Source organism: Falco cherrug, chromosome 5, assembly GCF_023634085.1.
Source record: "Falco cherrug isolate bFalChe1 chromosome 5, bFalChe1.pri, whole genome shotgun sequence".
Classification (NCBI taxonomy): domain Eukaryota; kingdom Metazoa; phylum Chordata; class Aves; order Falconiformes; family Falconidae; genus Falco; species Falco cherrug.
The window spans coordinates 68,874,841-68,897,168 of NC_073701.1; the positions used below are offsets into that span (position 1 = coordinate 68,874,841).

At 43.5% G+C, this 22,328-nt stretch overlaps 1 protein-coding gene across 4 annotated transcripts; it reads left to right on the forward strand.

Moving 5' to 3' along the window:
• The first annotated feature begins 792 nt into the window (after positions 1-792).
• OPTN (optineurin) lies at positions 793-20,819 on the forward strand. 4 transcript variants are annotated; one of them, XM_055712073.1, is made up of 14 exons: positions 793-941; positions 1,726-1,905; positions 3,749-3,951; positions 6,528-6,686; positions 8,029-8,105; positions 10,148-10,279; positions 11,391-11,475; positions 14,905-15,020; positions 15,700-15,849; positions 16,869-16,962; positions 17,622-17,780; positions 18,478-18,608; positions 19,541-19,620; positions 19,861-20,819. In XM_055712073.1, exons 2-14 carry the CDS (start codon positions 1,740-1,742, stop codon positions 19,980-19,982), a joined length of 1,674 nt encoding a protein of 557 aa, XP_055568048.1. In that variant the 5' UTR covers positions 793-941; positions 1,726-1,739; the 3' UTR covers positions 19,983-20,819. The 4 variants fall into 4 exon arrangements, with proteins under 4 accessions (XP_055568048.1, XP_055568047.1, XP_055568045.1 ...); XM_055712072.1 differs by lacking the exon at positions 793-941 and adding an exon at positions 1,097-1,172 and having other exon boundaries at positions 6,531-6,686; XM_055712070.1 differs by lacking the exon at positions 793-941 and adding an exon at positions 1,099-1,172.
• Positions 20,820-22,328: the final 1,509 nt, after the last annotated feature.

The window sequence follows — 22,328 nt, forward strand, 5'->3', positions numbered from 1 at the left end:
ACCCACCGCGGTGCCGTGCACCTCTCTCGCTCGTGCTGGGCAGTCCCTGGCTGTGGCACCTGGAGGGCAGCTGGGGAGACCAGTCTGCAGAAAGGCACAGTGTCACTGAACGGCAGGCAGCTCGCAACTAGGAGATAGGAAAGCAGCCGTTTCCAGATCAAAAAGAGTTTATTGCCAAGCCATGTGGTTATTTAATGAAAGATTGGTAACATCCATGTGGAAAGTTGACATTTCCGCTACAACGGTGCTTTCCTCATGTAAAACAAAGGGACCAAAATGGCATCGTCAGCCCTGTTACCTGGGAACAGGCGCTGCGGGGTACTGTCAGCCCCGCACGCTGCTGAGGACAGCCGCCAAGCGCCGGGACTGCGCGGGATGCGCGGGGCACCGTGCCACATCCAGCCCTGTGGCCGGGCAGCCACTCGGGGGCTGCGGCCCCACAGCGCGGCGAACCCCGTCCCGACGGATGCGATCCCGTGGCGATAACCAGGCAAGCGCCACGAGCCCTTGTCCCTCGCCTCGCACCTGCCACCCCGGCCCCCCGACAGGCCTGGCGCAGCCCCGCTCGGCCCCGCCGCATCATCTGCGCTGCCCTCGCTGCCTTCTCCCGCGGGGACCCACGGTTTCACCCCCGAGGGGCAGCATGCTCCCCGCGGGGCTGGCGGCCCTGCTTCTCCTGGGGGGCTGCTGCGGCTCCCGCGAGGCTGGCAGGCCCGGGCCCCCGGCGGGCACCGGCGGGTGTGTGAGGGGAGGGAGGCGCCGTGTGCGCGGGAGGGCGCTGGGACCCGAGGCCCGGCTCGGCACCGGCGAGAGCCCCGCCGCCTGCCCCGGCGGCGCGGAGCTGGGAATTCCCCGCGGCGGGGGAGGAGGCGGAGGCGGGGACGGCGGGGGGGGCAGTCAGCTGAGCCGGGCCGCCGCCGCCATGGGCGCGCCGTGACGGGGTGAGCGGGAGCGGCGGGGCTGCCCCTGCGGAGGGCCCGGCCCGGCCCGGCCCGGCGCGGGGGGACGGCGGCCCTTTCCCTCGCCGTGGGCGGGCTCGCCCGGTGACTCGGCGGATCCCGGGATGGGCCTGCGGGGAGGGCGGGCCGCGCCGGGGAAGGACAAGCGGGGGAAGCTCCGGTTGGCGGCTCCCGGAGGCAGCCCCCGGGCCCGGGAAGGCGGGGGGCGCGGGTGTGCGTGCTGCGGCGGCTCGGAGCGGCCGTGTCCGGGCAGAGGCGGGTGCCGGCGCCTCGGCCTGCCCCGGTGGCGCGGCGGGGTGCCGCTGTGCGGGAGGGGGGGGAAAGGGGGACAAGAAAGTGAAAATGAAAGTTAAAAATCTGCGGGAACGGCACCTTGGCCTGCCGGGCGGCTCCCGGGCCTGTCAGGGCCGCCGGGCGGGCCGCGCTCCTCGGGGCAGGCCGGGGCTGCTGCGGGAGGGGGCGGCGGGCGGGAGCTGGGCCCGTCTTGGCCCCTTCCCGGGGGAAGTGGCTCGGGGGCGGGTGGGCCAGCCCGAGAGGCGGCTCGGGGCTCAGCTGCTTTAGCCCCGCAGGCCTGGGAGGGGTCGGTGGGACGTGGAGGTGCACGGACGCTCTGGTGTAGCGGGGTGGGAGAGACTGGAAGGTGCCTCTGTGTCATGGCTAAGATGCGTGGCTCGCTTGTCTCAATCAAATGAAGGTATAGTTATGTTTTCTTTATAAGCATTCATTGGGCAAGAAATCAACAGTTTTCTCTTTGCAAACCTTGTAGCAGAGGCTTCAGAGATGTCCAGCAAGTTGAAGAGCCATCCTGCTGAAAATGGAGGGCATCCCAAGAGTAAAATGGAAAACGGAATGGGCAGCGTGGCTGCCCCTGCCCTTAGTACCTACACGCCAGAAGAGATGGTACAACAGATGAAAGAGCTAATCACTGAGAACAACGAGCTAAAAGGTGAATGTGCACGTGGACTGGTCTTGAAATGCAAAAGCTCCAAGTCTCCTGTGTGGGGTGTTTTGTCCTATGAGTACGAATTCTGTGTTCATTTGCCCTTGCTGGATAACATTTTGTGTCTGGGTAGCATTCGCTGTATAAACAACTCTGCAAGCCCAGTCAGATAGCACACATCAAATTGAACCAGTAGGGAAGATGAGAGGGAGAACAGCCCAATGGGTGGGTTTTTTTGCTTTAGAATTATACATATAAGCAGTATAGCACTGTGTATTGTAGAAGGCAAGGTGAAAAATCTCTTGCTAAGATATGCTTTTTGCTCATCCCCCTCTAAAAGCTTTTTTTGGTGTGTATTTTAGGACTCTTAGTCAGTCTGTAATGGAGCTGCCCAACATTTTGCCATAGTTGCATCAGGAGGGATGGGTACTGCACAGTGCCCAGAACAGTCTGGGTTAGGATGCTGTCTGAAAGGAGCTGCATCCTCTCAGGCAGAGAGGGGAACTGGAGCAGGCTGTCGTGCACCGTCTGTAGTACAGACTATGAACATTTAGATGTGGCAGTACCTTGTATACTTCAGAAGGAAGTGGTGGCCACAGCAAGGTCTATCTGGGAGAAACGAGGAGGTTTCCCTGAAAATGCCTAATGATTTGAATCTTTCAGGTGAGATAGATTTGTTTCTGGATCCCAGGAGTTTAGGTGTCAGATATGATTTTTTTTTTTTTTTCAAATAGATAAAGCGAAACACAAGGGATCTGGAAAGTTTCTCTGTAAAAGACAGAGGTACCTCACTGTTTATATGTCAACAGAGCATGAAGTCACGTATCTTGTGTGCTGTGATTTTACACTGGTTTTTAAATTCTACCTGAATAATTTTTGGACCTGGTCCAAGTTCTCTGCATTGGAGTCTCATGGATATTTGGCAGGAAAGTTGTTTCTAGAAGTACCTCCAATATTTTGCTAAAAGGTCCTATATCATATAAGATAATGTTTCAGGGACCATATTTACAGCTGCTGTAACTCATACCTTGCAGAGTCATTCTCATTCTACATTTATTTATATAACCTGAAGAATTTGTGGGCAATTCATAATACCACATCCGGACATAATGGAAGTTATGGAAGATACAATGTATAAAATATTTTCAAGCAACTGGCTTTGAGTTTGTTGCTTTAAATAAAACAAGTCTGAAACGCTTAATCATTGACTCTTCCTAAAAAAATCTTGTGAGCATTTTGCAATAGTAAGACTGATGTTGTTGCATACTGACTTTGTTACATATGCATGGCTTTCTAGCCAGGGGGAACTGACTTTGACGTAACTTGTTGGTTATATTTTTTTTTAATACTTTCAATCAAATCTTAACCAAATATTCAAGTAAGGCATATTTGAGACATTTGATTTGATAACGTGTGTTTCCATGCAGTAATTTGCCAGTCTAGGATGTCTGTTTTCCCTACCAAGTCTCAGTAGTTTCAGAATCTCAGTTCAGTAGTTTTGTGTGGGTTGATCATGTAAATAACAGACGCAGCAAGATAACAAGTACCTCTTGAGAACAATACTTCTTGCTTGTACTTCTTGGTTTAGGAATAAGTCAAGAAGTGGGAGAGTGTGGGCATGTGATTTCAGCAGTGGATTTAATGGTATTTATTATTGTGCTAACGGACTCTAATGTGTTTAGTTTTGGTTCAGTATTTAAGGTACACGAGAAGGAGGTCCACATTTCATACCCAGTTATGGCTAATCCATTTGATATTGAAGAATGCTGAGCTCAGTGTAGTGGAAATCTGCTGTTTCATTGATGGCGTATTAATGTGAATCAATATCTTGTCTCTGGCTGTCATTTAGAAGCCATGAAGTTGCATAACCAAGTTATGAAGGACCGATATGAGGAGCTTTCCATCTGGCGAGAGAAGCAGAAAGAAGAACGAGAATTTTACGAGTTAAAGTTTAAGGAGGCTAAGCAGTGCTTGCTAGCCAAGTGCATTGAAAATGAACAACTACAGCAACAACTTCAGAGCTTAAAGGAAAGAGAAGAAGGATCTGAAATAGTAAGTAAGGAATTGCTTGGATTAACGTGCTTTTGAATCAAAAGTCTGGAGTATTCAGTCCCTTCATCATAGTGGGAGGTTTGGAGACTTGTTAACGGCTCCATTTTTACCATTATGCTCTAACAAGAGTTCTTGGCCTGACTTTTTTTATGAAGCGAGGTTTCTCAGAGTGTAGTAGCAGAAATCTCTGCCACACCTGTGGTAATTTACATTTGTAAATACTTTAATTAACAATAATAATAAACATTCTTGACATTATTTAACATCTTGACAATAATTAACATTTCTTGCTAACTTTTCTTTTCTGTTGGGTATCTCTTGACTTTGTCCCTCCATTGCTCATTAGATTATCTATGTCTCATGATTGTTTACTTTTTTAATTTGTGTTTCTGGGGAGAAGTTGACATGTAAGCAAAAACATGACCTGCCATCTATTTTTATTACTCATTCTCTCATGAAAGCTCTTTTACTGTGGTCAGATTAGATCTGTGCTTCTGCTGCCCCATTTGAGCCTGACTGAGCTTTCTCCGTCTGTCTTACCTTTGGCTCTGTAAGACATCATTTCTGTTATTGCAGATGATTGCTTAGTAGCCAGGCAACATATTGCATGTAGGACCAAAGACATGTATGGACGAAGACTCTTAACATAAAACATGCTTTGTGTCCCATGTGGTCTTGTGAAGAGGTATTTAATGAGAAGTTTCAGGCAGAGCCAAACTGATGTATCCTGGTATCTGGTACACCCTGGACCCAGGTGGATTCTCTGTTGCCTGATGAAGGATGAGTGTATTAGCCTTTTTCTCAATGGAGACACTAGTAGACTCTCCTTTCCTCTCCTGACTGCCTATTTGATGGAACTCTGTAAGAATTTTTTTCAGCATGTAAACCAAAATTGGCTAGTGAGTTTAGAAGTTACAAGGGGGGAAGAAAGTCGTGTATAAACAATGTGATTGTATTGCTTACACAGTCTTTACAGACTAAAAGTTGTGTTTCGGGATTGTCAAGGAAACTCAGAATTTCATAAATCTGGAATAGTATTTAAGGGGAAGTAGAGAATTTATTCTGCCTCTACCTGTTTTAGAACTTCTTGCACTTTGAATGCTTAAAGTATATTATTGACAACCTGCTTGAGTAATCTAGCATTCAGAAAAGTAAAGATAAATCACTTTTAATTATCTCATTCCAAGAGCTTCATAGAGTAAGCCCTGGTTCTTCCCTGATTTTTGCAGTTTTATCAGTCAGTGGTAACTGTAATTTAAACAGCAGCGTTTTAATTTCTGATTATGATTTTCAGGCTGACAGTTCATTTAAGCCAAAATTGCATTCTCTCTTGAATGCCTTAGTTCTACTTTAATTCTTTTTCTTTTTTGAACTGTTTAGAAAAAGCATGAAAAAAATTCCTCTAACAAAAAGACTGATTTAAAATTAGTCAAATTTCTCTCACCACTGTGTTTTACTATTAACTGAGGTAGTCTGTAGTCCATTGCTGCCATTAAGTGACATCTCTGTTTCACTCGGAGTAAATCACAGACATATTGTGTTGCCTACCTTAGTGATGAACTAGCATTTATAGGAGGCTTTCTCTCAAAACCGTATCTCTGTTAGCACAGACTGCTGTAAAGCTCTTCTTCACTAGAGCCAACTATAATTGCATCCTCTTAACAGCATAAGCACAAAATCAGAGACAGCAGCAAGTCGGGTGGGTGGAGCGGTACTGTGGGATGAGAGACACTGTCAGCATAGCAAAAGTTTTTAGAATGCAGTTCAGACTCCAGGAATTGTCCAGAATTTACATTTATGGTATGTGGTGTAATAAAGCCATTACTAGGAGATGGAAAGCTCAGATTGGAAAATGATGAAGCAACAAACTCATAGGGAAGGTTTCATAATGGGGAGAGGCATTTAATGGAGAGAGAAAAAAATGAGGCTTCCTGGTTATGCAGAGGGTTAAGACTGACGATCCTGGGAAAGGAAAGAGGCAAAAGGTAAAGGAGACAGTCATGACTGGAAGGAGAGATTAAGTTTGTGGAGGATCTCTGAGGGACAGAGGCTTTGTGGAAGGGATATAGGACTGTGTGAAGGTCAGGGATACAGGGAGAGATACATACATGGAGATGGGGTACAGAGAAGCTATGTGGCGGGGAAAGGCTGAAAGGGGTATGTGGAGAAGCTCTCTGCCCACTGGTGTTTTCTCCCTAGAATCTTGGGTAGATTTGGAGAAAGAGGAATAAGGATATGGGTGAAAAAATACAGTCGTTCTGGACAATAATTCTGTAGGCTGGCTGAGACCCTGCATGGTAGTGAGAGGCATAGATTCAGGCAAAGATTTACATCCTAATATCTGTGCAATTAGAGATCAGACCTATGTTTTCCAGAAGCATGATGCTTATTGTTTGATTAATTTGGTTTCTCAGTCTAGTAGACCAGAATGTAGTTTAGGGATCTGTACAGTGGGCTTTTCCAGGCAAACCTAAATGGAGAAGAAGGGATGTGGGACACCGTTGTTATGTTCAGGCTCTGTGGTCCTTGCCTGGTGTTTCCTTTTGGTTGGCTAATGCAGGGTTGGTTTATCCCAGAAGGGCTGCAGGACTCCCGAGAAGGAAGCAAGGCAGCTGAAATCCCAGGTGCAGCGGCTCCAGGCTGAGAAGGCAGATCTGCTAGCCATCATTTCAGAACTGCAGGTCAAGCTGAACATCTCCTCAGCAGAGGATTCCTTTGTGGAGATTGGGATGAACGTAAGTGAAGGGAATAAAAAGAACACACTGACCTGCGGCCAGAAACTTTAGTTCCACCTTGATCCTCCTTTTTTGGCAAACAGAATTTTCTTCTCTCACCAGGCTAAATGATGAGGAAGTCAGGTCTGAGTGTAATTACAGTGACAATGTTTACTTGATGACATTCTACAGTGAGGTATTTAGCACCCTGTCTTCCTGTAGTAGAAAGGGTGAATCTATACCTGCGTTAATGAAAAGTCTTTATGCCTCTTAGAGAGGGAACAGCACACTGCCAGCAACAGCAGTAACACAAGATAGAGCGACAGTGGATTTGGGAGAAGATTTGCATGGTTGGACTCTATGATCTTAAAGATCTTTTCCAAGTTAGAAGATTCTGTAGTCTCTTAGATTACCTGACATGGGTCACTTGTGTTTTACAAGATGTAGTAGTAAAGGAGTTTATTTTTGTCCTTCCACTTCCATGCTCAAAGTGAATTAATTGCATAGATAGCCTCCAACACACTAAAAATATTCTTTGGAAAAAACAATATGGTCCAGCAGGTGACTTTGGACTAATTCAAAATGTTAAGAGTCTTATCTTAGTCAGAATTCCTGGGAACCTGAGTGCTGTTTTGTTAAGGGGCAACACCTATGTACAGACAAGGGCATTTTCTTTTGAAAATGGGGCTCATTTTCTACTGACAGATACATAGAGATGCAGGCAAACCAAACTAAGTGCAAAGATTTAGAGTGTTCCCTAGAGGCACAAAAGTCTACTTTTTCTTCTGTTCCTGTATCTAAAAAACTTTCACAGGCAAAATGTGAAAATGTGTTTCTCTGCTATCTCCATAATAGCAGATCCCTCTCTGGAAAGTACAAGTGCAAAAAAAATTCAGGAGAATTTAATTAAAACTTGTTTGGAGTTGTTGAAGAAAACTTCAGACTGCAGGAAACCTTCAAGGATGCATTCTCCTTTTTTTGCTACAAATATTCTCCTTTGGGCTACAGATACCAAGGAGTGAGTTCTGTAGTGGGAAGGAAGAGTGGTTCTTTGGGGAGGCAGGAGACTTAAAGTCACCTGCAGTGATGGCTGTTGCTGTGTGGTGCCAGTTGTCTTTATAGAGGAGAGCGGCCATGGAAGTCACTGATCAAAGAAGGCCAAATCTCATTGTTCCTCTCCTCTGATCAGTCTGAAGAGATGCAGGGATGTATTTATGAATTTCCAAACATGAAACGGATCATTTGTAGTTTTATTTAATTTTATTGCCATGATAGTAGTCTTCCTTGTTTTTCTTCCTTAAGTAAATAAAAATGTCCCCTGCTTAGTCCAAATACCAAGCTAATAGTGTTTTTTCTTTCCTAGGAAGGAGAAATAAATAGAACTGCAAAGGAACATCAAGGGAATAGTGGTGAAATGACCAGTAACCTTGCAATCTACATGTACGTAGGTTCTTGTGTGATTATGATTTAGACACAGACAATGTGTTTTGTTTCCAATATGAGGGAACTTTTTTCTATGAGGAATGAACTAGAAAATCCTGTTTTTCTGTGGCCTTGCATCCTTCCTACCATGTCAGAAAGACCCTCAGCTGTCTGACATTTTTGCTTCCAATCTTCACTAGTTGACAAGAGGGAATGCATGTTCTGGCCAGTTGGCCAGGCATTTATGTACATGCTGACTTGCCAACCTTTCAGGCTTCAGCCAAACAGAAAAGATAGAGGCTGCAGGGACTCCCTCCCTTCTAGTCACTGGAGATCATTTAATAGAGTATCTGTCCTCTACCCAATTAAAATGATGTTGGTAAGAATCAGAGGTCTTGTAGTTTCCACATCTGAACCTGTCTGTTCTGGTTGCGTGTGATTGGTGTAAAGCGTATCACGGTGGAGTAGACAGACACTGCAATAACATAGTTCTTATTTTTCAGGTTACTAGGCTTAAGATATCAGCATTCTGTTTAGGTTACCTCTCAAAATTTGATCTTTACATCAGCTCCAGGCCACAAGGGACTTTCTTGCCCCTAGCTGAACCTTTACTCCTTATGGACATAGACAGCTGATACTATTAAACTTTCCATTTTGGATACGGCTCAATTTAGCAGCTAGATGGTTGTGGCTGAACTCTTGTAATTACTTTGTGGCCTTTGCTTTTCGAAGGAAAGGATATAGAAAATGCTAAGGGCACAACAGCCCAGAAAGCTATGCTATATGTATAGCTTGTCACTCTGTCGCTGCAAGGGAGAGCAGCATTTTAATGTAGTGACATAGAAAAGTTGTCACTCAGTGTGCAGTTAAGAAGTGCAAGTGTTGGAGGGGGAGGAGTTACAGTCATGGATGAAACCGAGAGAGTCGCTGACTGCAGACCAGGCTGCAGGTATTAAGCTTGTCATTAGTGGTAGCTTGAGAACGCTGACTATGAGAAGACATTCTCTGTGGGGTTTGCTTCCCTTTGATGAGTATCTGGGCCATATCTTCAAGAACAGGGGCATATGTACCTCTGAAAATATTTCCTGTGTCACTACGTGTCTTTGTCCAGCATTGAAACTTTAGACAGGTGCTGTTAACAGGTTCAAAGAAATGTGATATACTCAGGACGGGTTTATTTCTGTAAGAGTAGAACTGTGCACTAAAAATCCCCTGATAAAAGTTATTTACTTAAAATATCCTGGCTGCACACTGTCTTTGGGGTATTGAATTTTGCTCACCAAAGATTTCTAGCTCTCATGAGCACATAGAAGACTGCGCTTTACTTTCTTTTCTGAACTACAAAAGCAAAGTTTTAAACACATGCTGGTTTACAGCTGAGCTTCTGAAATGTACAGTGTATATAACCTGCGTATCTTGCCGTATATGTATGGGAATTTGATTTTCTGTCTAGACAGACATACAAATGGAGGGAATGAAATACAGTATTTTATTTACCTTATTTTTCAGATAGTTTTGGTTCACTTTTACATTAGCATAATGCAATTTTGAAAAGAGCAATAGAATTATGAGGGAGGTGAAACACGAGATTTTTTTCTGAAAAAAAGCATTGGTCTGATGACCATTTTTAGTGAAATGTGCCTTTTTTTCTGGAAAGCAATGTAATGGGGTAAGAAATGTTGCATGTTTCATTGGAAGAAAATGTTATTTTGGGAACAGACAGCAGCACTTTGCAGAAGGGGCTGCAAAGTAGGTCAGAATAAATGCACTGGTTTTTGTATTGTCTTCACTGCTTTTGTTTTGCTTGCTTAAGTACTAGATTCTTCCCCCAGATTGAAGGGCACTGTCTGAGCACTGCGCAAAGCAAGGACTGCATTTGCTTGCATGGGGACTGTGGTTAGCAGTGTTGGTTCTTGGGAATGAGCCCCTTGCTCACAGTGTTGGTTTTCAGCACTGTGTGAAATGGTGGCCTCTCAGACTAGATCCCAGAATTAGGGATAAGGGAGTGCTCTAGTAAAATCATAGCTTTTGTTATTTACATCTGGTTTGGTTTGAATCAGGAGCAAACCTGCAGATGAATCTAAGAATTTGGAGTCTGAGGAGCTAACTGTGAGCCAGCTGCTCTGCTGCCTTAGAAATGAAACTCAGAAGAGGGAAAAACTTGAGAAGGCTCTGCAGGATCACAAAGAGAGGTATGGAGTAGGTGCATTCTAACATTTAGAGCTGTTTTCTTTCAGGGCTGCTGCAACTACCAAGGCTGTGGCTAATCAGAGGCACACTGAAATATCAGTGTGACCTGGATGGGGAATTTCCCAAGCACTCAGTAGTAATAACTTATTTTTGTGGTAGTCATGTGGTTTATCCCTGTTAGGTTCTCTTCTGTGGCCAGAAGAGTTTCCATGTTTTATTATTATTTCCTATAGCACCACAGATCAAGACAAATTACCCACTTATCCTTGGGTCTGAACTTTCCCCAGGTTATGTCAGAACGATATAATGACTAGTTGAGCATGTTCTTTCCACTCCCTCTTCCATAGTTATTTGTTTTTGTATGAATCATCTGCATGTGAGGCCTTAAGCAAATCACTATGTATAAAACGGGGATTACAGTCTTCATGATATCGACAGGCTACATTTAGCAATGTGTGAGCTTGCAAAAGCTCCTTAGAAATGTCTAAAACAAATTTAATTCCAGACTTGCCTAAGAGAGAGTTTTTCCCAGTGAGATGTACATGAGGGTCTGTTTCAGTTCAGTTATATTGCTGTAAATTGCCATGACTGTTCAGGTGTGGAAAATTGCCTAAGCAGTAGCTGTTCCAAATCCCCACTTCACAGAGACAGAGAAAGACTTCCTGGACATTATCTGCTATGAAAGGTTGGTGTCATGGTAATTGCTTCTACATGGTCTTCCTAGAAAAGGTAATGGGCCATAACCAAAGGATTCTTAGAAATCTCAGCCTCTGAAAATATCAAAGGAAAATAGAGGCAGTATTAATTACTGGATTCAGTGAAGAGACTGACCCATTTCCAAAGAGTTGGAAGTTTTGGACTGTACCCAAAGATTGGTCACTGTCCTTCACCACACCTGCAGACTTATTTATCCATTTTCATTAAATATACATGCTGGGTGTCCTCTGTTCTTCAGGAACCCTGTGATTTTGCAGGCTTTCCTGCATGTCTGTGCTTTTGTTTGTGGCTGTGATGTTAGAAAAAGGCTACACCACTTGCATGAAATCCTTGAATAGGCACAATCTCACTCCAAATATAGGCCAAATCCATCATTATTGGCTCCTTCTGTTCCAGACTCTCAAAGCTGGAGAAGGAAACCAGCAACTGCCTGGAGAGTGGGACACAAACTGCACAGGAAGAAGAGGAGAGTTCAGAGGCTGTAAGTACATGTCCTCCTGAGCTGAAATTTAACAACATACAGCTTACTAGTTGAAGCCAGCAACCTCAGGGACTACATTTCCACTTGCACTCAGGGAGCAAGGGGCAAATATCCTGCACAGGATATGGCAGTGAATTTTGAACCCTTCAGTCCATATCTCAGAGGTGGTTCCAAAGTACACCAGCCACCAAAAAGAGATGAGATTGGTGGCCAAGAATTAGGGAGGCATGGCATAACTGCAGGTATACCTCATTATCCTGGCCACACTCGCTAAACAGAGTGAGATGCAGTCATTTCTAGCTCCAGAAAGTCTTCTAGACTGAGTTAATTTCCTCACAGCTGTCTAGGTTAGCTTTTGGATCAGAATCCAGTGACGGCATACTGTCAAACAGACTTTAAATGTGGAGCTCATATGGCACCTGGTTTGGGGTTTTTTCATGGTTTTGGTGGGATGTATTACAATGGTGGTGCATAACTGTCTTGGATCAAGAGACAGTTCCAGGCAAAATCAGTCTGGATGTTTGCAATTAAGGGTGTGATCCAACAACTGGATGTTGGGGTTGGGATTCAGCTCCACATCCAGACACCTAAATTTATGTGCCTACGGTTGTAAGCCTCTCTATGTGAGTATGCATGGAAACTCCCATAGCAGAGGAGATCCCTTCAGATTCAGCGCAACTGCCTAATATAGGCATCTAGGAGTGAGTGCCTTTATATGAGGTTGAGGTAGTGTGGATTATCTGACAAGCTGCTGCATGGGGCTAGCAAATACACTATGGGATCTGCTGGAGACCTGTGCCCTTCTGAAGGCCAGGACAAGTATTTTAGGGCAGGGCTGGCTTGGTTAAACAAGAAGACCAGTTTGCAGTCAGGCCAAGAGATGTCCTTTCTAGGGAAAGCAGATGATGTCTCAGTTAATTCTTTCCAGTATTTTTATCTCAACTTTGCCTGAGTTACAGCTTGAGCCAGATGCTCCTCATCTAAGTGCTGATATTGAGGTCAGCATAGTTACACGCTTGTGATGGCAGTTGTTCCCATTTATATGCTGCTAGGTTTCTTCAGGGGGCTCTTGTCAGCAGAGCTTAAGTTATCTGCTCCCATTGTAAAATGTAGATCTTTAATGAAACAACGTGAGGGTGCAGCACGGACCATTTTTGAGGGCTCTGCATTTGGAGACATCCTGGGAGAGAGGGAAGTTTTCCAAACCTGCTTTGGCCCTGGAGAGTGAGAAGTGGCTGGGGAAGAAGAGGCTAGAGCACATCCTCTGCCAAACAGCAGCTAGACACTAACCTCAGCCAGGTCTCCTGAGATGAGTTAACTGCAGTTATTGCTCTGCCTTTCCTGGGAGGCTGCTTGAAAGCTTCCCAGAAGCAGAGATCTAGGAGGCTATGATTTAGGTGTTGCTCCTTTCCTGGGCCGGGTAAGAGATGTGTGTTGGGGAGACACAGTCTGTACTGTGGGATGGGATTTTTTTGAGTCAGGTTAGCCTTTTCTTTCAGCGAGGCTGACAGACTTGCTTTCCAGAAGCATGGATTGATTGTGTTCCAATTAAGTAAAATCTCTTGAATTACAATGGCTTTCACCAGGAACCAAGAATTCACAGCCCAGCTTCATTAGAAGTCAGACTCTTGCAAGTGATACATGGTTTCATTTGTTGACGTGTTTTCTGTTAAGGCAGTTTCTACTGATATATAATTTTCTGCAAATTGAAATGCCATCACCTTACAGAAATCAGTACTTTCGTCTGTGAGTGTGATTGGATTAGCTGGATTGCTGCTTAATTTAATGGCTTGTTTTGCAGCTATGATGGTAGATAGAGAAAGTGTAGTGCAATGTGCTTTGTGAGTATTTACACCATTATGTTCAGTCCCTTTTTCTTGGTACGACTGGTGAATGATTTTAGCTCAGGCAGCTTGTGGAGAGTGTCCTCAGCCACATCTGTGAGTAGACAATTGTGTTCTGCCTGCCTCAGTCACACTGGCTGTGCTCCACATTTCTGCTCTGAGATGGAAACTGGAAATGTTCATGTGTCATCATGGATGGACAACTTCTCTTGCTTCAGTTTCCTGGGGTAGTGATGGACTTTCACTGTCAGAAAACTGGAGCTTTTCTTCAAGGAAATAGAACAGCAGCATGCTCTTGACACACTTGGTATCTTTCTAGCCACAGCCACCCAGCTCATTCCCAAGCTGGACTGAAGACTTTCCATATCTTTAATAAGATATTATCAGTGAAAATTACAGTACTAGGGACAATTAAACTGATGCTAGCATGATGAAAAGATTCAGGTGCTTCTTTAGGAAAACTCCAGGATGTACCTCCAGAGACTACAAACCAGCAGGAATCACAGGTTTAATGCCTTCTAGAGTGGGGATATATTTTAAGAATTGAAACTCTGAGGTGTCCTGTGTGTCTTTGGTTGGAGGAGAACCCAGCTGCTGTTTCTTTCCTCCTTTTGTTTTTTGCCTACCTTTAGGATCCTTCAGTGATCTTCCTGTGGTCTGAAGGTCAAATGAAAGGGCCAGAAACTCATAAGAAAACTGATTACAGTTGCACTAGAAATAATCTTGATTTGCAAAGTTGATTTATGAATGCATGGTAACAGAGTTACCATCTGGGGTTGCACTTTCTCTTTCAAAAAGTCAAGAACTGAAGTCTTCCAGACTCATGGTTCTCATGTATGTGGCATAGGAGAGGCTGGTTGGTATATGTAGGGGGAGTGCCAGTTGGCTGGAGGGGTTTCATGTGAATTGAAATAAATTACAGTGCATAAAACCTTCCGTGTTCTTTGTTTTCTGCCCAAAACCAGAATGGAGAAAACTAGAATGGAAGGAATAATGCCAGTGCAGGATATAACTGGGAGTAGAAAGTCTTAAGGATTTCATTTGCCTCATCTACTTCCAAACTGCTGCATCTGATCTGCAACTGCTGTCATGCCTCTTTCTAAAGAGCACACTGATGCTAGCAGACTGGAAGCCTACCTAGGGATAGATGGTTTATGTTTCTCTGACAGACTGTAACTGTTGCTCAGAGGAGTGGCACAAATCACCAAGTCTGTCTGCTTTTCTCATGTGTTTTAAATGGTGAACTCTTGGGAAAGAAAATGTAGATGTGTTTCCCATCTGCATGAGGTGTACTCTCGCCAGTGCTGGAAAGTCTGTAGTAGTGTTGTCTTTGAGTCACCTGGATTTTATGAAAGTGTTAAGTCAGAATGGGGTTCTGCTATATTTAGGATTAATTGGTAATTGTGAAGCCTTGGGGACAGGGCTGTTTTACTGAGCATAGACTATAACAGCACACACTGACTTGGGCTGCTTTCTCTGGAGGAGGAATGATACTTCCTTCCTCCTGCTTAGATCTCTTAGGCTACAACTTTGCTAATCTTGAATTTTCCATTTGTAATTTTCTTTTTTTTTTTCCCCCTAAAAGGTTGGCAGTGAAGTAGAAAACCTGAATTTGCAAGTGTGTGCTCTGTTTAAAGAGCTTCAGGAAGCCCATGAGAAGTTAAAAGAAGCAGAATTGATTCAGAAGAAGCTTCAAGAAAAGTAAGGTTCAGAAGAACAAAAGCTCTGCCGTGACACACAGTATATACTTGTATGACAACTCCCACCTTGGGAAACTTACCAGCTCTGCAAATGCCAACTTAAATATCTGTTTCACAGAAATGCTGTAAAAGATTGGTCCTTCTTTTTAAGTGGAGATGAAAGTACAGAAATACAGTAATTGTCAGAAAATCTGAGCTGCCAGCCTAGTTCTACAAATAGAACCCCAGTGCCTTGAATTTCGAGATTTGGATTTTAACCCTTCCTGATATAAAGGCAAATCTTTCCTGTTTTCTGCTTCACATAATCAGTCCCTGCTCTAGTCTTAGAGGAAGAAGCAAAGGGACTTGGTTATGACCCCTTTCACAGGAACCGTCGGTGCTTTTGAAGACCAGTTGAGTAGGTTGCAAAAAGTGATTACAAGACCCTCAGTTTAGCTGCTTAGTTTTCTGTCAAATTCCAGTTCTTTGAGATTTGTAGTAGTAAGAAAGTAAGTGTGGGTTTCAGTATCTTTTTTTTCTCATGGTTGTGTATAGATTCATTATTGACTTTCTTTGGTCTTCATCAAAATAAACCTTTAAAGTGAACCACACAAAGATTCTTTCTGTAATATGCCTAGTGTGCCAAATCTATCAGGAAAAGGTGAACAGGAGAGATCAACCTTTTTTCCTTCTTCTTTCAGGTGCCAAGCACTGGAAAGAAAAAGCTCAGCTGCTGCATCGGAATTGGAGGAGAAGCAGCAGCTAATATACACCAACAAGAAGCTGGAACTTCAAGTGGAGAGCATGCAAGCACAGGTCAAGTTGGAACAAGCCAAGACGCATGAAGAAAAGTGAGTATGACTTGTGTTTATATTCCAGGGAGGTATTGTCAGTGAGGAAGAGTAGTCCAAGGGAACCTTGCCAAAAGGGAATCGGATTGAAAATACTAGTTTTGTATTCTTTTGAAACCATGTTATGTTTGTAGAGTCTGAACTAGAAACCTGCATTTGCCTCATAATCTACGTCACTTTGAATTTGGAGTCTCCACATTAGGCCCAAACTGTATTCTTTCTTCTACTGAACACCTCGCATAGGAAAATTTGAGCTATAAGCTCTGACTTGTATCTTCCTTTTGTCAAAAAGCCAAAGGTGGAATACACTCAGGTATAACCTACAAGCAGAGGAAGCAGAAAAGTGACAGCAGCTGTCCCACTGACTAGCAGGGGTAAATGTGTCCACATCTTGGAGGGCGGGGACAAGTCAGGTGGTGACAGTGGTGGGAAAGTGACATTAATGAAGAGGTCTGCAGTCCCTGCAGTATATTTGCAGTAAGCGTGCAGTGAAGCTGAGGTAAAGAGCCTTACTGTTTGCTCTGGCTCCCTGCTCCCTTTCATGTGCAGTCCATGTAAGGAGCATGAAAATGTCAGTCCAAGCTGAACTTCCTGAAGGACCTGTCTTCAGCTGCTGGAGAAGCTGCTCGTTATCTTTGGAGTCTGTGTCTGGTTCTTCTGATCGTTTCTCCTTCTCTTGAAGTCTCTTGAGTCAAGACTTGAATGTCTTCCTAAGGGAGGTGTTACATTTTGAACAGAATTTGTGAGTTTGATATAAAAATATTGGGTGATGGATTCTTCAACATTAAACACAGATGATCAGTAAGGACATTTGTTTGGACTCAGTCCCTGGATAGAGCAGCACACAACTCATTGGAAGAGAGGTGTTGAGACATGGAGAATGATTTTTTTCTCATCAGAAATGCAGACTGATTGGCAAGGAACCGGTGGTGGCTTTTTTCTAAATTCTAACAGATATTTTGGATTTCAAGTAATTTTTAAGTGTTTCAAACTTTCACCTCTTTTCTTGTCATAAACAGGGCAAGATATAGTAGCTTGCAGGATGCATATAACAAACTCCTTTCTGAACTCACTGAGGCAATGAAAACAATCGATGAAATGAAAATCAAAGAGGTAAACTCACCAGAAGAAGAAATCATAATTAATTAGGGGGGAGCGGGAAGGGGATGGAAGACTGCATCTAGGAACAAATTTGGGCAGGAAACAAGAGTCATGCCTTCCATATAATATAGCAGGCAACATAGCAGCATTGCTCTGATAAACCTAGAACCTGTGCTGTCAGTTAAAGAAAACTTTATCCACACATCAGTACTTCCATGGTGTTTTCTAGTTAAGGTTTAACCTGAGTGCAGTGTGGAGTCCAGTCCTTGGAGATCATTGATATGCAAAGGCATATAGGTGTTCCTGCAGCATTCTTTGTAGCTGTGGGAAGGCAGACCTCCAAATATTTTTGTAAACTTAAATAGAATGGCTGTCACAGTGAGGTCTTGTTCATAACTGAGGCTCCGTGGAAGTGCCAGATTCTTCTGTATAATTTTGGAAAGTGGGAAACATCCTCTGCAGTGTCCATTAGAGAGTTCTCTTTTAACTTCATACAATGTAGTTTGAAAGCTCAGAACTATTCTTTAAAATAAAATACCAGTCACCACTGCTGTCTTCCTTTGATGACCAAATTGGAAGGTTTCCAAGGGCAGGAGGAGTAAGAAGCAAACTTTCATTTCAAGCAGGGTTGTATTCTGAGTTCATCTCATAATCATAGTTCTTCCTTGCAGCTGGACAGAGTGGATAGAGTTGTGGTGGAACAAATGAATGCAAAGGTGGAGCTGGCAGAACAAGCCCTTGCAGCAAAGCAGCTCCAGATAGATGAAATGAAGCAGATAATTACTAAGCAAGAGGAGGACCTTGAAACTATGGCAGTGCTCCGTGCTCAGGTATTGGCTCTTCTTCAGAAATTGGCTAGTTCCCCCCCACCAATATTCAGACACTGGGAGGAGGTATTTAATGGCTCACTCTGGAATACTGAATACATTTCCTCAATTCCAAAGCATAACGCCCTTACTCAGCCTGCCTTGCAGATCCCTAGAGAGCCTTTACCACCATATCTTAACATTCTGTAGGAGGAACTGCGTATGCTGGAGTCTGGCACAACAAACAAAAGTTGAGAATAGATTTGTATTTAAAACCACTGTCTTAAGAATCTCTGCATATGTTTTAGAGATGATTTTACTCAAACCAGTGTGTGTAAACAGTGATTATAAAGGGTCTGCCTCACATTAAAGGCACATAACTGGCATCTTGGCCTGGTTCCACTGTCTGTGCCACAGATTTGTCTGTGTCATCAGTCAAGTCACCCCCTCACTGCTTGTCTGTGCCTCCTTTCTGCCTCTGTAACAGCAGAGGGCAATAGCACCGGCCCAGATAAGACACCTGAAGTATTTTAAACAGAATCCAGAAACTACTAAGTCTTCTTCACCTTGTAAGTAGTACAGGTCTTTGCTTTGCAGTGTGTAGGTGCTGCAGGAGTGTTTTGAGTAGATTCAGGCTATGATACAAATCTGCCGTTTTGGCATAGGACTATGGTTCGGTCTAAGTTACAAATTCTCAGCATGATTTCATTTCTCTGCTCAGATGGAGGTTTATTGTTCTGATTTCCATGCTGAGAGGGCAGCAAGAGAAAAGATCCATGAGGAGAAGGAGCAGTTGGCTGTCCAGCTGGCATACCTGCTAAAAGAGCAGCAAAACCTTGAAGATCTTGGCCGGTGAGAACAGACTTTGGCTGAGCTGCCTTTAGACTGTCTTGTTACCCTATGTGCTGGAGTGACTAACATTGTCTTGTAGCATCTCAGTAGAAAGGCAAACAGCTTTGCAAACATTCATTTCTTGGTTAATTTGAATTTTAAAAGACAAAAAAAAAAAGAAGAATTGGCTGACTTTTAATTTTGTGATAGGATCTCTGTAAAGTGTATTAGTTCTTACTTGGGTGCCTTAGCAAGTTTTCACTTTGGATGATTCATGCTTGGTAAATTCTCCCTGCTGATTCATGTGAGTTTCTTTGGGTTCTGCCCTCAATTTTACTGGTGAACCTGCAGCTAAGCTTGCTGCATTTGTGCCCCGGATATCTGCTGCTTCTGCAGGTGGCAGTGGTGAGTACCCATAGTTTCAGGTACTGTGATCCCCTGGAATTGCACCATTTTAGCACTCTTAGCTGTAGAAGAGAAAAAAGAAATATTAACCATGTGTCCTCAACTCATGTTGTGGAAGCCACGGGTACAGGAAGAGTGCCTAGAATTTGAAGAATCGAGTTACATTTTGCATTAGCTGTACACTGAACCCTTTTTCTGATGTTACTTGCTTTTCTACTTAGTAAAATTTGCAGTTTGCCCTGAATAACTAGAGTCCTTGGAGTTTTCCAGAGGAGCACGCCCCAGATCCCTAGGTGTGTAGCTGCCCAAATCCTGCTGGTGTCAATTGTGTGACCCTGATTTCAGCAGAACCCTGGCATGATCTCACAAAGCAGCAGCGTTTCAGCGTCCTGTTTCTGAGCAGCAGTTGTGAACTGAATGCATGACCAGTTGACATGATTTACTTGCAAATCCTTTATTTTTAATCATCTTACCTTTTCTGGAGACAAAAGGAAGACACCTTTTGCTGAGTCTTTTTTCAGAGCCCTTGACTTACTTATTCTTTGCAGAAACTCTTTGGCGGAGATGCAGAATCGTCATGGAGCCAGGGCACCAGATCGGGAGCACTCACCTCGTCTTGTCCAAAGAGGTACAGTAAGCAACCCCTCCAGCTCACGGGGCCAGGGCCTGCTGTGTTCAGTTTAAAAGAGCTTTGCTTGGCTGCAGGCAGCTCCCCACCTCCCCTGTGGCTATTTTGGCAACTGGGTAGCCGCAGAGAGCGCGATTGTCTGACTGTTAGGAGCAAGCCAGTCCTCTTTCAACCACTCCACAGAAAGGGTGGAAAAATCAAGTAGTATAACAGGTAGTTATTTGTCTTCTTTGCTTGCAGGAACTGGTAGTCAAGACTGGCCAGAGCAGCGGAATATCTCAATGTATTCATGTCCCAAATGTGAAGAAATTCTACCTGATTTGGACACACTGCAGATTCACGTTATGGACTGTATTAATTGATGCCCTCCAATTCTTCATCTTCTGGAATTTCACCTGCCACTTTTTTTTTTTTTCTTCCTGCTCAAATAACACTCAGCTGTACATCCCATGAAGGAGGTTTTCAGGGTTTTTCTCATTAATTCAATGGGAAAAAGGGTAAAATACCTACCCTGCCTTGTACTCACTCATCTCTTTTTAATCTGCTTTAGGAAAATAATTTTTATAGGTTAACAGCATGGATGGGTTAAAGAACTCCCGGTGCTGCTATGAAATCTTGAAGGAACATTCCCCTGATGAGCTATACTCTTACAGCTAGCCCACAGAATGGGGCTGAATCGCTGAAGTCAGAAGGGATATGGGATATATGCTGATCAAGTGAAAGTACTGTGAGCCTGTAAATACTTCTGTCTTGTATACTATATATATCAGGAAACTAATACGTTAAAAAAGCTGTTTGAGAAGCTTTCAGCAAAATGGAGTAGTGTTGTATTCATTGAGCATTTGAAATGAACCCTACTCTTTCTCCAGATGGCATTTTTATTGCTGCCCTTGTGACCATACTAATCTGATGTTAAATTTTTGATGGCTTATGTAACTTGTTGCTTTAGCCAGATGTGGGTAAGGTTTAAAACAGATCATTTAGGTCTGATACATGTAGCTGCTGGTGTGCCCAAGTCACCTGGTTTTATAGAACTGTTTATTTTCAAGGTGTTGTCTTGATTCTTCTTAATTATAATATTCATTTGAATCTGTACAGTATTGTGCTAGAAAGCGCTGAGATGGATGTAACCTAATTTAAAAAGAGGAGTATAATGGATTTTCACATGTCAAAATAAATCTGTTGCAAGTATAAAATTATCTATGCTTGTGAATACTTCGAAGGTGAAACATGATTGCAAATACCTATGGCTGATGAGCTCGCATAGAAAGAACCATAGTGTATTAGTTCTGTTCTTGCTCTCCCTGGTGTTTTTATCTCAACAAAGAAGCAGTTCTGAACTTGCCATTGCATAAGGGAGGAAAATACTCAACCCTTAACAAAATATGAACTAGCATGAATGCCAGGAAACCACCCAAGCAAATTGCTGGGATCCATGCAAATGAGGAGTTTCATGTCTTTTGCAAATAGCTAACATTTGCACTGGTAGAAACTGGCAGGCAAGGGAAGGAAGAGATGCATGAAAATCTTCGGCCAAAATTGTGTCTCTCTATGGCATCGTCTTCCTGCTGAAGAAAAGAAAGCATTGATCACTTTGGCACTGCCCAGTTGGAAGGAAGCCTCCATGTGGGTTTGGACTGATCGGCCAACCTTGGTGTAGGAAAAGATCTTTATTTTTTTCCTCCCATGGGCAGCACTGAATTTCTGGAAGCAAATATGCCACCGCTCATTACAATCCAGTAGCTAAATGGTCCATGGTAGGTCTGTTAGGCTTACTGTGGAGCACCAGCAAGGTTCTTTTGTGCCCAGTCCGCTTCATTCTGATTGCCAGAATTGTGAGCTGGGTGTTCAGAAGGAGCAGGGTGGGATGATTGCATAACCTGAATATAAAAGATCAATGTTTTATTGCTAATGCCAGTCCATTACCCTTCCACTTTGAAGTTCACATTACAATAATACTGAATGTTTCCTGATTTGGCATGGTGGTGCACTGGTCTCAGAGGTGTTGGGTTGCCAGAATGGGAAGCTTGAATCCTCCTTCATATATAGGCAGTGTGATCTGTGGAAATACTTTGATCTCTCAAAAATAAAATGCAAGAGAAACTGCATTTATAACTAAAGCACCTCTACTGGAGTAGGTTTATGTAAAGGGAAAAACTATAACAAAATGCAATTGTAATTAGTGTTTACTTGTGCGGTTGTAATGGCTTTAACAAAATGGGGTGCTCTGATCCCAAAACCTTGCTCTAACCATTGGGTGTGCTTACCTGAGGGACTCATCAGTTAAAAAGTCGTTCAGAATAAAGGCAAGCAAGCAGGAATTTGTGTCTATGAATTTTAGGCAGTTGCATATTCCTAATGCAGAAAGAAAGAAGCAGAAGGGAAAAGGTGAGGAAAATGTCTTTTGTGGAGACAGTCATCTAAAATCCCCCTGAAGGACTGTGTGGACCATAAGCTTCCCACAGCATTGGTGTGAGTGGAAGTGATTTGACTTCTTTCATGTGTCCAGCTTCATTAGGACAGTGCTACAGTCATTATAAACTGCTACTACTGCGCAGCTGGATCAAAATAATAGCTTTTCAGCATTAGTTTAATAAAATGGTTAAAAAGTTATTTAATAAAAATTCTCACAACATACAAAATCAGGGTAAAAGAGCATTGTAATGTTAACTATTCATCAGGTAAGCCTTAAGTAGTCCAAAGTGGGA

What these genes read in the sequence shown, in the direction of transcription:
- OPTN (XM_055712073.1), top strand. Translation starts at nt 1,740, where the DNA reads ATGTCCAGCAAGTTGAAGAGCCATCCTGCTGAAAATGGAGGGCATCCC. An exon ending in AGTAACCTTGCAATCTACAT is followed by an intron (nt 8,106 to 10,147) that starts GTACGTAGGTTC and finishes GGTTTGAATCAG; the next exon opens with GAGCAAACCTGCAGATGAAT. An exon ending in GCCAAGACGCATGAAGAAAA is followed by an intron (nt 15,850 to 16,868) that starts GTGAGTATGACT and finishes TGTCATAAACAG; the next exon opens with GGCAAGATATAGTAGCTTGC.